Here is an 18,239-nt window from a genome sequence, read left to right on the forward strand (position 1 = left end):
ACCCTTCAAAAATGAAGCCAGAAAAAAGACATTCTCAGAAGAATGAAAATGAAGAATTGGTCACATGCAAACCTGATCTAAAAGAAGTCCAAAGATAATTCTTCAGATGAAAGGGAAGGGTTACTAGAGGGAAATTTGGAACTTTAGGAATGAAGGAAGAGTAACAGAAATGGTGACTATCTAGGTAAAGCCAATAGACTAGTTTTTCCTCTTAAATTCTTTAAAGTATATATAATGCTCGAAAGCCAAATTTATAATATGGTCTGTGAGTAGCCAAAGCAATTTTGAAAAAGAAAAACAACGCTGGAGGTATCACAATTCCAGACTTAGAGGCAGTAGTAATTAAAACAGTATGGTATAGGCATAAAAATAGACATATATATCAGTGGAATAAAAAGGAAAACTCAGAGATAAATGCACAACTATTTGGTCAATTAATCTTCAACAAAGGGAGAATGAATATCCAATGGGGAAAATACAGACTCTTCAACAAGTAATGTTTGGAAAATTGGACAGCAACATACAAAAGAATGAAACTGGACCACTTTCTTACACCATACACAAAAATAAAATCAAAATAGATTAAAGACCTAAATGTGAGACCTGAAACCATAAAAATCCTAGAAGGGAACACAGGCATTAATTTCTTTGGCATTGGCCCTAGCAACATTTTTTTAGATATGTATACTGAGGCAAGAGAAACAAAAGCAAAAACAAACTATTGGTACTACATTAAAATAAAAAGCTCTGCACAAGGAAACAACCACAAAACTAAAGGACAATTTACTGAATGGGAGATGATATTTGCAAATGATATATCCAATAAAGGGCTAGTATACAAAATATGTAAATAATGGATACAACTCAACATCCAAAAAACAAGTACTCCAATTAAAAAATGGGCAGAAGACATGAACAGACATTTCTCCAAAGAAGACATCTAAATGGCCAACAGACACATGAAAGGTGCTCAACATCACTCATCATTAGGGAAATGCAAATCAAAACTCCAATGAGATATTACTGCACACCTATCAGCTGGGTTAAAATCCACAACAGAAGAACCAGCAAGTGTTGAGAAAAAAGAGAAAAAAGGAACCCTCTTGCACTGTTGGGTGGAATGCAAACTGGTGCAGCAACTGTGGAAAACAGTATGGGCGTTCCTCAAAAAAAAATAGATAAAACTGCCCTATGATTATCTCACTACTGGGTATTTACCCCCCAAATGCAAAAACGCTAATTCAAAGGGTTACATGCACCCCTATGCTTATTGAAGCATTATTTACAATAGCCAAACTATGGAAGTGGCCCAAGAATCCACTGAAAGATGAACGGATAAAGAAATATGGTATAGTTATACAAAGGAATATTACTCATCCATAAAAAGAATGAAATCTTGCTATTTACAACAACACGGATAGAGCTAGAGAGTATAATGCTAAGCTAAGTAAGTCAGAGAAAGACAAATACCATCTCATCTCAATCATATGTGGAATTTAAGAAACAAATGAGCAGAGGAAAAAGAGAGAGATATCAAGAAATAGACTCTTAACTGGTAGGGAGAAAGGGGAAATAGGTGATGGGGATTAAAGAGTGTACTTATCGTGATGTCAAAACATTTATAATAAGGTCTAATGGGGTTTTCAGTGTTTGTAGATGTAAAATGTAACAATTACAACAGAAAAGTGGAGGGTAAATGGACCTAATAGTGGTAAGGCTTGTATATTCTACTTGAAGTGGTAAAATATTTATTCCTAGTAGCATAGGAAAAGTTAAATATATATTGTAATCCTTATGTATTGTAATGACTGATAAGTAAATAAAACACTCAATAGAAACATTAAAAATACTAAACAAATTCAAATGCTCCAAAAGAGGGCAGGAAATAAAAAACAGAGGATGGAAAAACAGAGGAAACAAACAGAAAAAAAAAAATGGTAGGCCTAAATCCAATCACATGTATAATTATATTAAATATAAATGGTTTAAACATACCGATGAGAGAATTGAGATTGTCAGGATGGATCAACAAGTAGATCCAAGTGACAAGAATCTCACCTAAAAGTTAATGCAGGGTTTTGGCGCCTGCCTTTGGCCCAGGGCGTGATCCTGGAGACCCGGGATCAAATCCCACGTTGGGCTCCCGTTGCATGGAGCCTGCTTCTCCCTCTGCCTGTGTCTCTGCCTCTCTCTCTCTCTCTCTGTGACTATCATAAATAAATTTTAAAAAATTATAAAAGTTGATGCAAAGATAAAAAGTAAAAGGATGGGAAAAGATATGCCTTGAAAGCACTAATAAAAAGAAATTTGGAGGTGGCTGTATTAATATCAAACATAGTAAAATTATGTACAGAGTTGTTCATAGAATTCTCTTACTATTCTTACAGTGTTTGTAGATTCTGTAGTGATATATCCTACAAGGAAAATTAACAGAAATAAAAAGATAATACTGAAAGAGTCAATTCATCAAGAGGACCTAACAATCTTATGTATGTTTAAACTAAACCTCAAAATATATGAAGCAAAATTGATTTAAAGAGCTGAAATGGACAAATCCATAATTATAGTTGGAGACTTTATTTAATATTGCTCTATAAGTAATTGATAGAACAAGTAGACATAAAATCAGCAAGGAAATGGGAAAATTGAACAACACCAACAACTGTATCTAATTGATATTTAATACAACACTTCACCTGATAACAACACAATACACATTCTTTTTTTTTATTTTTTTTTTAAATTTTTTTTTAATTTATTTATTTATGATAGTCACAGAGAGAGAGAGACAGAGGCAGAGACATAGGCAGAGGGATAAGCAGGCTCCATGCACCGGGAGCCCGATATGGGATTCGATCCCGGGTTTCCAGGATCGTGCCCTGAGCCAAAGGCAGGCTCCAAACCGCTGCGCCACCCAGGGATCCCAATACACATTCTTTTCAAGTGCTCATGGGATATTCACCAAGACATGCCATATAGTGGGTTATAATACAGACCCTATCAAATTTAAAAGAATTGGAGTGATACAAAGCATGTTCTCTAAATAATGGAATTAAAGAAGAAATCAAGAGCGAAAAGATAACTGGAAACTTCTACATACTTGGACATGGAGGAACATGCTTTTAAACAGTTTATGGGGACAGCCCAGGGGCTCAGCGATTTAGCGCCGCCTTCAGCGCAGGGCGTGATCCTGGAGACCCAGGATGGAGTCCCACGTTGGGCTCCCTGCATGGAGCCTGTTTCTCCCTCTGCCTGTGTCTCTGCCTCTCTCTCTCTGTGTGTCTCTCATGAATAAATAAATAAATTAATTAATTAAAAAAACAGTTTATGGTTTGAAGTAGAAGTCTCAAGGGAAAATAGAAAACATTTTTAACTGTATGAAAATTAAAACACAGTATGTCAAAATTTGTGAGATGCAGCTAAAGCAGTGCTTAGAGAAAATAGTATAGCATTACACATTACATTATAAAAGAAGTTCTTAAGTCAACAATTTAAACTTTTGAGAAAATTACAGACTAGTATTCATCATGAACATAAGCACATAAAGCTTCCACAGAACATTATGAAATTGAATTCAGCAATAGATAAAAAAGTCATGCCATGACTAAGTAGGGTTTATCTCAGGAATGCATGAGTTGTTCATTGTTTGAAAATCAGTGTAATCCATTATATTGACAACTTGAAGAAAAGAAACTATATGATCATATAAACTGATGCATGCAGAGAAAGCATTTGTCAATATTCAACATGCATTCATGATTTTAAAAAACTCAGTAGACTAGGCATAGAAAAGAACTTCTTAATCAGATTTTAACAAGTGTCTACAAAAAGCTTACAGCTAACATGATTCTTTTTAAAAAATATTTTGTTTGTTTGTTTGTTTGTTTGTTTATTCATGAGAGACACACAGAGAGAGCCAGAGACACAGGCAGAGGGAGAAGCAGGCCCCCCACAGGGAGCCTGATATGGAACTCCATCATGGAACTCTGGGACCGTGCCCTGAGCCGAAGACAGATGCTCAGTTGCTGAGCCACCCAGGTGTCTCAACTAACATGATTCTAAATGGTGAAAAATGAATTCTTTCCCCCAAGATGAGGAAAAAGGCAAAAAATAACTTTTAAAATCCTAAAACAAAATATAATCTAATCAACACACTTAAATGTCTTAGTATTTAAAATCTTCGAGCCTTTAATTTTTATGTAAAAACAGACTGGACTATAAATTTCATGGTATCTTCTATCTACTTTGTTTTGTTTTTTGTTTTTTTTTAATCTACTTTGTTTCTGAGGAAGTTATGAAACATACATACTCAGGGCATAGTATGCTTTTTCTTCTTTTTGACATATAACTCATATGCCATAATCTCTCACCCTTTTACAATTTAGTTGTATAATTCAGCTATTTCTCATCTACACAAGATTGTGCATCCATCATCACTACTTAATTCTAGAACATTTTCTTCACACTAAAAAGAAATCACATTACCATTAACAGTTCCTCTTCATCCCTTCCTGCCTCTTTCTATCCCCTGGCAACCATTAATTTACTTTCTATCTCTATGGATTTACCTAATCTGCACATTGCATATAAATGAAATTATGCAATATGTGACTTTTTATGTCTGGCTTCTTTAACTTAGCATGTCTCACGGTTCATCTGTATTGTAGCATGTGTTATAATTTCCTTCCTTTTCAAGGCTGAATACTATTCTGTGGCATGGATATACCACATTTTGTCATCTGTTCATCAGTTGATAGATATTTGGGTTGTTACCATGTTTTGGTTATTGTGAATAATTCCCTTATGGATATTTCTGTGTAAGTTCTTATGTGGATATAGTTTTTCAATGTTCTTGGGTTTATACCAAGGAGTGGATGTTCTGGGTCATATGGTAATTAAGTTTAACTTTTGAGGAACTGCCAAACTATTTCCCAAAGCTGTTGCATCATTTTATAAGCCTACTAGTAATGTGTGAGATTTATTGTTGTTTTATGTTCTTGCTGCATTCAGAATTTTCAATCTTTTCAATTTTAGCTCTTCTAGTAGGCATGTTGTGGTATCTGGATTGGTATTAGATAGGGAAGCAGTCAGATACTGGCTCTGGCTTCTTCTCATCCTGAATCAGAAGTCTCAAGGGTCAGGTCAGTTGGAAACCATAGCATTCCCAGAGCCCCCCTGGCATCAACAGGGAAGAGATTAAGCCTCCTCTGAGACAGATCATCTTAACTCAGTGCGAGGTCAATGACGCCCCTCACTGGCAGTCCTGCAATATCTGAGGGAGGTAACTAGCATTAAGTGGACCTCAGGTAGATTCTTGCATAGGCTATGCTGTGACTCATGAATCCCCAGTGCTGCAACCAGAGTGGTCAGAACATGGAGGCTGTAGTGTGGAGACTTTGTGAAGAGGCAAAAGGCCAGCACCACAGTCTTCAACAGTTAGGGCAAGCAGGCCACCGAAAAAGGCTAAGGGGGTCACATGTACCTCAGTGTAGACCAGCACAGGGGTCCGGACAAGTACAAGCAGCTATACTCTGTAGAGAGAGCAAGAACAGTGAGTGGATCCAACCTTCTGCCCGCCTACCACTATGGAGATGTTGAGCTTTCTTCTCACGAGCACCAGGTTGGCTGAGAGGAATTGCCAGTAAACACTAGTCTGGGCCATGGAAGAAGACACAGGCCCAAGTGGTGGGAGTGCCAGTCAAGAGATCCTTATCTATTTTATCTAAAGACAATATTTTTGGCATGTGAGGTCCACAACCAGTAGGGCAAAATAATCCTTTCTATCATAAAAATAAACTTTTGTACACTTTGGGCTATTTTTAATTCCACAAGAACTTTTTGTATGCCTTTTGTGTGCCAAGCATAGGGAGGAACCTGGGGAAATATGTAGTGAATCATTGCTTTGGTATGTAAGTGAATGAGAGAACATATGGAAAGCCTTGGCACAGTGCCTGGCACACAGTAAGCCCTCAATAAGTGTGAGTTCTTTTTTTCTCTTTAAAGATTTATTTGTTTATTTTAATGAGAAAGAAGGTGGGGGTGCTGAGGGAGAGTGAGAAAGAGAATCTCAAGCAGACTCCTTGCTGAGTGTGGAGCCCCATGCAGGGTTTGATCCCATGACCCTGAGATTATGCATGATCTGAGCTGAAATCAAGAGTCAGACACTTAACTGTCTGAACCACCCAGGTGACCCTGGCAGTTCTTTGTCTACCCTAACCAATTAGTGGACAATCTAGGTTAATGCAGAGACTGGAAGATCATATGATGGGAAGGGTTGGTTTGAAGTCATATGGGCTTGTCACAGGCCAACTGTGTTAGTTACTAGCTTTGTGACCTGGGAAAAGTTACTTTGCCCCTCTGAGGCTATGTCTACCTTGTAAAATGTTGATGCCTACCTCATAGGGTCATCGTGAAGATACAACAAGATAAAGTGCTTGCATGCTGTGTGTAGGTCACCATGATTGATAGGAAACTACTATCAGGTAACAGTATCAACAGCTATCAAGGTAATACAACTGGTATACATTGAGTGTCTACTATGTGCAAGACCCATTTCCAAACACTGTAAGTGTAAAAAGTCACATAATTCCACAAGAACACTATGAGGTGGGTACTACTATTATTCCCATTTTGCAAATGGGGAAATCTAATCTAAGTGATATTTAAAGACATATCAGAGTGTTGTAACTGGTAAGTACCAGAGTTAGGATTAAAATCCAGGTGGTGGGGATCCCTGGGTAGCTCAGCGGTTTGGTGCCTGGCTTTGGCCCAGAGCATGATCCTGGAGTCCTGGGATCAAGTCCCATGTCAGGCTCCCCACAGGGAGTCTGCTTCTCCCTCTGCCTTTTTCTATGCCTCTCTCCATGTCTCTCATGAATAAATAAATAAAATCTTTTTTTTTAATCTTAAAAAAAAAAGCAACCCAGGTGGTTTGGGCCCCTGGGTGGCTCAGTTGGTTAAGTGTCTGCCTTCAGCTCAGGTCATGACCTTGGGGTCCTGGGATTGAGCCCTACGTCGGGCTCCCTGCTCAGTGAGGAGTCTGCTTCTCTCTCTCTCTCTGTGCTTTCTCTCTCTCTCCTATCTCAAGTAAATAAATTTTTAAAAATCCTTAACAAATAAATAAATGAAATAAATAAAACCCAGGTAGTTGGACTCCAGAGCCCACACCCCCAGTCGCTGCATTACAGTGCAAAGATCAGGCACCAGACTCTAATCAAAGTTACTAATGCATGGAGACCATTTCACAGAGTCTGGAGCGTGAGAGACACTCATTTACAGATAAATATCATTATGCACATTGTCGCAATTGGAGTCTAACTGGACAAAACTGAATCTCTGTTCTAACGTTTACTAGTGACTTAGTGTCTTTGTAATCTATTTTGTGTGAAATTGCTCCCAAAGGGGGCATTTAGAGGCTTGAAATGACAAACGCTTATCTCACAATTTCTGAGTTACAAATCAGAGAGCAGCTGAGGTGCGAGGTTCTGAGCAGAGTCTCTCATGAGACTGTAGTCAAGATATTACTTGAGGCTGCCTCATCTGAAAGCTTGACTAGGGCAGAAGGGTCTGTTTCTAAGATGGCTCACTCACATGACTATGGGGGTGTGTGTGGGGGTGGGGGTGTCTTAGTTCTTTTCTGGATGTTGGCAGGAGGCCTGCGTTCCTTAACATGGGGACCTCTCTGTGGGGCTACATGAGTGTCCACAGACATAGCAGGGAGAGTAATAGGAGAGAGAGAAGGAGAGAGAGAGAGAGAGAGAGAGAGAGAGAGAGAGAGAAGCTACAACGCCTTTTATGACCTATTCTTGGAAGTCACAAATCAGCATTTCCACCCATGTTATTGATCAGAAATGCAGAAGTAAATCCAGCCTACATCCAAGGGCACAGGAATTCAGTTCCATCTCGTGATGGGAGAAGTATTAAAATCATTTGTTTCAAATGACCACACCAAGGGGCAAGTTATTAATCTCTCAGTGCTTCAGTGCTTTTATCCATTAAGATGGCTTAAATTAGTATTCCTCATGGCAACTTTGTGGGGTTAAGTGAGACAATTCCCACAAAGAGCCTAGATAGTGCCTGACACAGAGTACATAGGCATCCATATATGTTAGCTCTGATTACCATTTATTATCAGCTATGTTGAACCTGTGCTTCTGGTCTCTTGATGCCAGTCTTCTCACCTGTCAAATGGGTTTAGTAATATCTGCTCTGTTTAAGGCACACAAAAACTATTTGTTGAATACATGCACGAATGAATTTATTGAATACATACTATATGCCAGGCCCTGTTCTAAGCACTAGGGACATATAACTAAACACACCAGATAAGGTTTTACCCCTATGCAACATACATTCCAAAGGGGGAAGGCAAAAAATAAAAACCCACAAATAAACAATAAAGCAAATCATTTTAAAAATTAAAAACAAAACATGGCGATGCATGCAAAATAGAATGCAATGGGATACCACCAACACTCCCACCAGAATAGCTAAAAAGACTGACAACATCAAATGTTGGGGAGTACGTGGAGCAAACAGAACTCTTTCTCTCTCTTTTTAAAGATTTTATTTATTTATTCATGAGAGACACACACACACAGAGGCAGAGACATAGGTAGAGAAAGAAGCAGGCTCCATGCTGGGAGTCCGATGGGAGACTCGATGCCGGGACTCCAGGATCACTCCCTAGGCTGAAGGCAGACACTCAACTGCTGAGCCACCAGGCGTCCCCAAATAGAACTCTCATACATTGCTTGTGGGTGTTTAAAATGGCACAGTTTGAAAAAATTTGGCTTTTTTTTTTAAGATTTAAAATTTATTTCTATTTTTTAAATTTAAATTCAATTTGCCAACATATAGTATAATATCCAGTGCTCATCTCATCAAGTGCCCTCCTCAGTGTCTGATAGTTTCTTATAAAACTAAATACGTACCTTTTTCTAGAACTCAGTGATCCCACTTCTAGGTATTTACTCAAGAGAAAAAAAAATCCACACAAAGACTTGTATAAGTTCATAGTTGCTTTATTCATAATAGCCCCAAACTAGAAACAGCTCAATGTGCATCAATGGGAGAGTGGACAAACTGACATATATTCATGCAATTAAATAGAATTCAGCAATAAAAGAAACTTCTGATACACAGTGGGAAGTCTTAGCTGGGGTCAGAGAATAACCAGAAAACGTTCCTGCAGGGATCCCATTCACTCACTCAGGGCGCTGGGATGAATGAGACCTAGTCTGTTCCCTTGAATCCAGGAGGTGCCAGGAGAGTAACCAGTTGTGCCAGGGTGCTGAGGAGCTACTATGTTTCAGCTGGAGCGTGGGTCAGTGGGACACCACAGCCCAAGTACTTTTCAACTGTGCCACACTGCTTCCTTGTGGCCCTATCTCTCTGGTCTAAGAGTGGACTATCCTACCCTTGCTTCACCATAATTTCAGACAGATCCAAAAATGTCCCTTCCACGAGGGTGGGGACTTTGTTCACTGCTTGATATCTGCCACCAAGCACATAGGAGACGTTCAGCAAGTCCGTGCCAAAGAAATATAAGAATGAAAATTTGTGGCTTCATTGGCTTCTCCACTCTCTGAGGCCTTTGAGCTTGCTGCTGGCTGTCTGGCCCACTTGGTGTCTTTGATTCTCGCACCCTCTATTCTCATCATTTCCCGTTCTGCTCCAGCATCACCTCCTGCAAGAAGCCTTCCCTGACCACCTTGTCAGTCTCCCCACCTCTCCATCATCTCGTCATCCTGCTTTGTTTTTTAATTTTTCCTGTTTTTAAAGCAATTCCAGGGTACAAAGCAATATATATATATATTTGAAAATCGCCAGTATTAAGGCTTTCTGATGTTTGCAAGGTACTTATTTGTCCTACTAACATCAGCTTCTTCCCAGATGTTCACTATAAAGCAGGGAAGGGAGGCTCTCCATCACCCTGTTTTGGTCTCTTCATAGGATTGTCATCCTCTGAATTTTTTTTGGGGGTGTGTGTGTGTGTGTGTGCCGGTTTTGTACGCTTGTTTGCTTTTCGTCAGTCTCCTCTTCTACAAGGTACATTCCAGGACGGGGAACCTTGTCAGGTTTGGTAAGCGCCCAGGGACACCGGCTTGCTCCACCTGCGGGGTGCGCGGCCGCTGCGGCCAGAGAGGACGGAGGAGCCCAGGCCCGGGGTCCGGGGAGCCTGGGACTGCGGGTTGGCCCCAAGGCCACGCCCCCGAGCCCCGCCTCCGCCGGGGCGCGTGCCGCAGCCTCGCTCTGGGGCCCGAGCCTGCGCGCTCGCTCCCCGCGCCCCCCGCGCCCCCCGCGCCCCCCGCGCCGCCCGCGCCGCCCGCGCCCCGCCCCCCCGGCAGGCAGGGGTTTCTTTCCCGCTTCCCGCGGTCATGTCTCCCGGCCCGGCCCCGCGGGGTGGCGCTGCCCGGGCCCCGGCGCCTGCGGCGAGCGAGCGTCAGGGGCCATGATCCGGCTGGGCGGCTGGTGTGCGCGGCGGCCCCGCGGCGCGGCGTTCCCGGCGGGGAGGCGCTGGCGGTCGGGCGGGCCGGCGGGCCGGGGGGCCGGCCGCGCCCTGCGGGTGCTGGTGGACATGGACGGCGTGTTGGCCGACTTCGAGGGCGGCTTCCTCAGGAAGTTCCGCGCGCGCTTCCCCGACCAGCCCTTCATCGCGCTGGAGGACCGGCGCGGCTTCTGGTTGTCCGAGCAGTACGGCCTCCTGCAGCCCGGCCTGAGCGTGAGCATCCCCCGCCCCGGCCAGCCGCGGGGCCCCGAGCCCGCCCGAGCCCGCCCGAGCCCGCCCGAGCCCCCCCGAGCCCGGCGGGACTGCGGCCCTCCTTTCCCAGCCCTGGGCCGGGAGCCCGCGCGACCTTGGGTGGGTCACCTCCGCGAGCCTCGGGGTGGTCCTCTCCCGAAACAGGGGCCCGGGGAGGCCCGGCGCAGCCCGGCGCGCACAGGAGCGGTTGTTGGCTGCCACCGAGGGCTTCTCAAAAGTCAGGAGGATGTGATGCGTAAGATACGAACTCTCTCTTTGGCTGACTTTTTAGTTTTTGGTGCATTTGGCTGCAAGTCTTTAAGTTCTTTAAATGAAATAAACGTTGCAAGTAAAGTCCTCTTTGACCCCTGCGACAGGCACATGCTCATTTCTTCATCCTCACGAATTTGATGAGGGTCTGTACCATTCTTTGGTGTCCTTTTCCATGAATGCATAGCTCCCGATGATATTTGAGGCCCAGAGAAGTCGAGTGACTTTCTGGACATCACATGAGTCGGTGGTCAAGAAGGGGTGGGATCAGCCCCTTGGTTTATCCCCTTGCTTTGGTGGCCCACCGCATCCCCCTGACTCCTGCAGTGTTTTGGTCTCAGGGTCCATGATGCATGGAGGAGAAATATCCAGGCTTGTTTATAGACAGATGGCTTAGTTTGTAAGTTTAAACTATTTCGTGAAAGGAACAGCATTTTTTTTTTTTTTGCCTTGCACAAACTTTAAAGAGGCTGGATGTGTCCTGGCATCCCTTGATTGGCCACATAATAAGATCACCACCAGAAGTTTGATGATGATGATATTAGAGCTTAGAGCCTATTTTGTATCTATAGGTTGGCTACCTTGTCTCCCACGTGATGTAGACATTATTATCTTCATTGTGCAGGTGAGGAAATTTATCCCAAGTCCCATAGCTAGTAAGGGGCTCAGCTAGGATTTAAACTCAAGTCTGTCTGCCTTCCAACCATATTTAGCTTTCCCGACTCCAAAGTCCTCTTATCTGTCCTGCTCTAACAAGTGACATTTCTTTTGACTAAAAAAAAGGTAATTTGACAATGATCCATTTGTTGAGAGGCAGGTATTAAAAAGAAAATGAAGCACCAGTTCTCTTCATTAATACCATGGCCTCCAGAAGATGACTTCCCCAGAGTTCTGTGTGCTCATTTCTCCCAGCTCTAATATCTGATTGCCAATTTCAAATGGGAGAGAATACCCTAGTTATTTTTGCAGCCTCAGTAACAGACTCCGTAACAGACATTGATGTGGGTGTTCATTTATAGACAGTGCACAGTATTGGCAGTCTGGGTGCCTTATTTCCTCCCAGGAGTGTCTTGGGGTAAGGAAATAAAGCCCACCCCAACTCTGAAAAGGACAGTGGTTCTTGCAAGTCCTTTTGTACTGATGTGCAGACTCTAGATCTAAGGAGGTAATTTTACCATTTTCTAAGGATGAGGCAAAGGAACAGAGCTCCTGGGACGCTAAGAAGGCAGTGCTCTGGAAGTGACTGCTGAATTCTGCTTCTGGGAACATTGCAGGAAATGGGATTTTAATAAATGAACACCTGCCTTGTGTCCCCAGCATAGCTCACAGCAGGACATCCCTGGGTCTCCCCTTGGCTGATCTTGCCCAGCACCTATAGTCAGAAAACAAATGATGAACCAACCCTCCTTAATTATGTAGGCATTTTTGCTTTACAAAATACCACTCTATGTGTATCCCCTTTGATCTTTGTAGGACTCTGAGAGGTGATCATGGCAGAGGTGGAAGGCAAAGCTCATTTTAACCGATTTAGAATCCTACACTGTTAGGACAGTTGAGGAACTCAGCCCAGAGAGAGGAAGTACCTTGACCAGAGTTTCAGGGCCAACCTTAGTGAAGGAGGGAGGGGATGCTGGGATGCTTATTACTGAGGTAAGGTGCTTAGTCCAAGATCACACAGCCAAGGCCAGGACTTCTTACGCTTCCGTTAAGTGTGGTTTCCACCGGTCCATACTGCCTCTGTGTGATTCAAGTTCTGGCAATATCACCCATAAGGGGCCTTGAAAAAAAATTCTTTGTAATAAGCCTGTTTCCTTATCAAACTGGGGATAGTAATTCTTACCCTTGTGGGATGATACTAGCAATCAGTACTCATGTGCTTCATCCCACACAGCTCACAAGAACAATGCTGGTGTGATCTCCGGGTATTCCACCTGTGAGTGTGACATGGTAGTGGCACTGGTTCTGGAGTGTGCAGCTTCTAACCTGGCAGAGACACTTCTGTAACAGCGCACATGGGATTTAGGTTCTTGTTCCTTGGAGGACGTAGTTTGTCTTCCCTCCCTTTGTTCTGGGCCTGGAAAAGTGTGGCATTCTGCAAACTTGATTTTAGCCCAGTGACATAAGGTAAAAACATGTAGCCTTGGAGGTAGGAGATGGTGTTCAGTTCTCAGTAATGCCACTGTTTCGCTGTGTGATATTAAGTAAATCCCTTCCCCATTCAGAGCCTTGATCTTCTTATATGAAAAATGAGGGTCTGGATTTTTGGCTTTCAAACTTTAGAAGCAGGAGAATGCTTTTCAAACCAAGTACTTATTGACACACCAATGCATAAAACAGGTAAAAGAGCTGTCCTAGTTGATATGGGTCAGGAACCTGGAGTTCTATTCAATTGACCTTCCATCTGCCCTTCCTGACCCCCTTATCACACATGGCACAGCAGTACTCAATCACTGAGTTTAGGATGCCGGGATGGCTCAGTGGTTGAGTTTTTGGCTCAGGGTGTGATCCCAGGGTCCTGGGATCGAGTACCACATTGGGCTCCCTGCATGGAACCTGCTTCTCCCTCTGCCTGTGTTTCTTCCTCTCTGTGTCTCTCATGAATAAATAAATAAAATCTTAAAAAAAAAATCTCCGAGTTCCTCCAGCTCTTGAATTTAAATACTCTAGTGCCATGACAAAACCTGATCCAACCTCAGAGCCTCTATGATGCCTCTGGCTGTTAGAATCAAGCAAGTGCATGATTCATGATGACTTGCTTTGGCCCTGATGGCTCTAGCTGAGCCTGAAGCAGAGCAGGCTTCAAAATCCATTGCCCCTCACCCCTTAGCTGGTCTCTGCTGGATCCTTGCAGAAGTCAGATCTCCAGGAGAGGAGGGGAACACACACATGCTCTGTGTGATCCTCTGGCTTCCCCAGGATATGTCCTTGGGTATGTGAGGGGGGAAGGTGGGAAGCTCACATTCTTTTCAACAGCTCTTCCCACCTGCGCCATCATCCCTGTGGTAAAGCACGGTGCTGAGTATTCTGGAAGTCACCCACTTCTCTCTCATCTTCTTAGGAGAAGGCCATTAGCATATGGGAATCAGAAAATTTCTTTCTTGACCTGGAGCCTCTACCAGGGGCTGTAGAAGCTGTGAAGCAGATGGCCAACCTAGAAAAGTAAGTTTGTCTTCCCACCTGAGCATTTGTCCTTCCTCCTGCCAGTACCTCTGCTACTCTTTTGCTTCTCTTCCTGCCCTCTGCCTCCCTCCCCTCTCCCTCCTCACCCCTGTACAGCCCGGTGCTTATTTCTTTGGCATTCAACCTAGTAACACCCTGAATGAAACAGACTCAGTTTGTAAGCTACTGATGGTGTTTTGATCTGGTAACAGGAGAAAATGTTGAGTCTAATTGGATCTGGTTGACTGGGTGGTAGACATACACTTTTTTTTTTAAAGATTTTATTTATTTATTCATGAGAGACACAGAGAGAGGCAGAGACACAGGCAGAGGGAGAAGCAGGCTCCCTGCGGGGAGCCCGATGTGGGACTTGATCCCAGGACCAGGACCGGGATCACGACCTGAGCTGAAGGTAGATGCTCAACCACTGAGCCACCCAAGTGCCCTAGACATATATTTCTTCAGCAGATAGTTGAGAACTGACTCTATTAGGTGCTGCTGGACACCAGTAATACAGAGATGAACAAACATGGTCCTGCCCTCATGGAGCTCACAGCCTAGCCAGAGAGTAGACGTTAAAGAATCTCACAAGCAAAGATACCCCAGATTGTGGTAAGTGCTGAAAAGGAAGAGAGGAAGGAGTACAAAGAGGTCTAACAGGAGACCCAACAAGAAGTGCAGGAAGCAGCAGGAGTACTACTATGTGAGATATTTCTGGTTTGTTTGAGTGAAGTGGTTGCTTCTGGGAGCTGAAGCTCCGTAACTGTTCACTAAAATCCATTAGCAGTTACAGATGATGTGCTTCCCTGAGAACTTAAAAAACAACAGCCATATTGGGATAGAACTCACATACAGTCCACCCATTTAAAGTGTACAATTTGGTGGGTTTCAGTATGTCTGCAGAAGTGTGCATTCCCTACCATGGTCAATTTCTGAACACTTTCATCCTTCCAAACAGAAACCCTATACCCATTAGCAGTCATTACCCCTCCTTCTCCTTCCCCTGCAGCCTTAGGCAAGCACTGTCTACTTTAGGGCTTTGTAGATTTGCCTGTGCTGGACATTTCCTGTTTATTTCATGTACATTTCATGTAGTACACTATGTGGTCTTTTGTGATTGGCTGCTTTTATGCAACATTGTGTTTTCAGGCTCATATCCCTCCTAGCACAAATAAGTACCTCATTGCCTTTCATTGTTGAGTAATATTCCCCAGTATGGATATGCCATATTTTCTTTATCTGTTCATCAGTTGTAGACACTTGGGTTGTTTCAGTTTTTTAGGTATTAAGATTAATACTGCTTATGAGCAAATTTTTTTGTGGCTGTATGTTTTCATATGTAGGTTGTATATACCTAGGAGCAGAATCGCTGTCATGTGGTAATAAATCCATGTTTAACATTTTGGGGACTGCCAAGCTGTTTTCCAAAGCAACAGTACCATCTGACATTCTCATTAGCAAGGTATGAGGGTTCCAACTTCACACCCTTGCCAACACTTGTGGTCTTTTGTATTCTAGCCGTCCTAGTGGGTATGAAGGGATGTCTCATCATGGTTTTGATTTGCATTTCTCTGATGGCTAATGATTTGAGCATCTTCTTGGGTGCTTTTTAGCCATTTGTCATCTTTTTTGGAGAAATACTTATTTAAATCCTTTGCTAATTTTTTTCAATTGGGTTATTTTTTTATTGCTAATTTTTAAGAGTTCTTAATATATTTTAGATCATAAGTCCCTTATTTTTTTATTGCTAATTTTTAAGAGTTCTTAGTATATTTTAGATCGTAAGTCCTTTGTCATCTTCTGGATTGTTGTTTTAGTCTCTTGGTGGTGTCCTTTGAAATCCAGTGTTTTAATGTGGATATAGTTCAATTTATCTGTTTTTCTTTTGTCATTTGTGTTTTTGGAGTCATGTCTAAGGATCCTTTGCCTAATCTGAGGTCACAAAGACTTGCTCCTGTGTCTTCTATGAGTTTTATAGTTTCAACTCTTAAATTTAGGGCTTTGATCCATTTTGAGCTGATTTTTGAATATAGTATGAGGGGAAGGCATCCCACCTCATTCTTTTGCATATGGACATAGACTTCTCGGAACCATTTGTTGAAAAGAGTCCCCTCACCATTGAATTGTCTTGGCTTCCTTGGCAAACATCAACAGGCGATCAATGTCAGTATTTGTTTCCAGGGTTGTAAATGCTTTTATTGGTCACAAGTTTTGCTAGAATCTACCAACCTGAAAGACCAATCAAACATACACTGTGAATTGGTCTTTATTGTGCCATATAAATGCCTCCAAAAATCATCAGCGTTCAAAGTTCTGACATGATAAATAGGCATCAGAGGAATGAAAAATACTTAAGAGTTAGAGTTGAATTGTAGACAGACTCGTTTGGTAATTTATGTTTAGACTTGAGTCAGGTTGTACAGAGTAGTGTATTTCATTCTGGTTTATGATTTGAACTTGATTTATAGTGGAGTACTGTTGTATAACTTCTTGCATCTGCAAGAAGAGCCTAGAGAGGCAAAGCATATTTGTTTTTGCACTGCAGCTTTTCAAAACTCTATTTGTGTCTGGATCAGTGTTTCTTGGACTACATTCCGCCAACTGTATTCTGGAGTGCTAGATCGCATAGTGGTTAAGATTGAATCTAACTGGAGTGAGACTGCCCAGGTTCAAACCCGGGCTTTTCTAGAATCTAACTCTCAGACATTGGACAAGTTATTAAGCTTTCTGGGTCTCAGTATCTTCAACTGTAAAATAAGGATAATGAGAAAGTATAGCACGTGGCACATAATAGGTACTCAGTAAATGTTAACTGCTATTGTTATTATTCTGCAAGATTTAATAGGTATGCAACAGAAAAGCGTTCTTTAACCAAAACAGTGTGAGGAACATTGGATTAAGAAGGACTTTGAAGGGCTTCTGTTTTGCTAATATGCGTGGTTACTCTTCACTGGGGTAGCAGAGGATGCAGCTTTTTTTCATATGTATTCTAGTCTGGAACACTTTTCCCCACAGCTTTCCTGTTAATGCTTTTGTGAAAATGCAAGTCTAGACCATACCGTAGGTCTTTTGCCTCCATTTTGGCTCTTAACGGTGTAGATTCCCAAGGTCAGCCAATGCCCCAGTGTGGACAGAGAGAGGGGTCTAGTCAGTAACTAAGTGGATAGCTTTGTGTTTAGTGCTGAAGCAGACAAAGGCCAAGATTTAAAATGTTACTTAAAGAATATTTGTGAGGCACCTGCTACATGCTAGGCCCTGTACCACATGCTGCAGATACAGAAGCAGATGAGAGACAGCTCTTGCCTTCAAGGAGTTCACTAGGAAACAAATGACTACAATGTCATTCTAAAAGTGACACGGTAGATGTTTGAATGGATCCAGGCAGGGCTAATACTCCCCAGGGAGGCAGTGACACTTGAGCTGTCATCCTGAAAAATGAAAAGGGATCTATGTGCCAGGTGGAGAAGGCAGAGGGGTTTCAGGTAGGAGGGGAACAGTGAGCAAACACCTCATCTGCCCTCTGTCCTGAAGCAGCCTCCCTGGCATGCTGTGTCCTGGCTACAGTAACACTGAGCAGGAGACTGTGCCTTCCTGGGAATCACATCACATCCTGAAGAGCCTCCTTGGAATATCTTCAGGGGCGACCACCCCTTATCCAGTAATACACACGTATATTCTTAATGAAAAACTCTAATGGCGTGCATGTAAATGAAGAAATGTGAGTTGACCATTTTGTCCCTTTGTCCCCATGTATGTCTCCCTCAATCCCACTCTTTGTGTACCAGTTAACAACTTGGGATGCAGGCTTCCAGACCTTTTCAAATACATTTACATACTTATTTGTATATAGCTTTGCAAGTTTATATGTTCTACCTGGCAGCCAGACTAATATTCCTTTTTTTAAAAAAAAGATTTTATTTATTTATTCATGACAGAGAGAGAGAGAGAGACAGAGAGAGAGAGAGACAGAGACAGGCAGAGGGAGAAGCAGGCTCCGTGCAGGGAGCCCGATGTGGGACTTGATCCTGGGTCTCCAGGATCACACCCCGGGCCGAAGGCGGCGCTAAAC

At 42.7% G+C, this 18,239-nt stretch overlaps 1 protein-coding gene across 2 annotated transcripts in view; it reads left to right on the forward strand.

The window, feature by feature from the left end:
• Positions 1-10,437: 10,437 nt before the first annotated feature.
• NT5M (5',3'-nucleotidase, mitochondrial) overlaps positions 10,438-18,239 on the forward strand; it is a 36,536-nt gene continuing 28,734 nt past the window's right edge. For both annotated transcript variants that reach the window (XM_055306174.1, XM_055306175.1), the window contains exons 1-2: positions 10,438-10,723; positions 14,070-14,170. In XM_055306174.1, coding sequence (XP_055162149.1) covers positions 10,454-10,723; positions 14,070-14,170 — 371 coding nt within the window. In that variant the 5' untranslated portion in view covers positions 10,438-10,453. The remainder of the gene's footprint in view (positions 10,724-14,069; positions 14,171-18,239) is intronic.

This window comes from Nyctereutes procyonoides, unplaced genomic scaffold (assembly GCF_905146905.1).
Source record: "Nyctereutes procyonoides isolate TBG_1078 unplaced genomic scaffold, NYPRO_anot_genome, whole genome shotgun sequence".
NCBI lineage: Eukaryota > Metazoa > Chordata > Mammalia > Carnivora > Canidae > Nyctereutes > Nyctereutes procyonoides.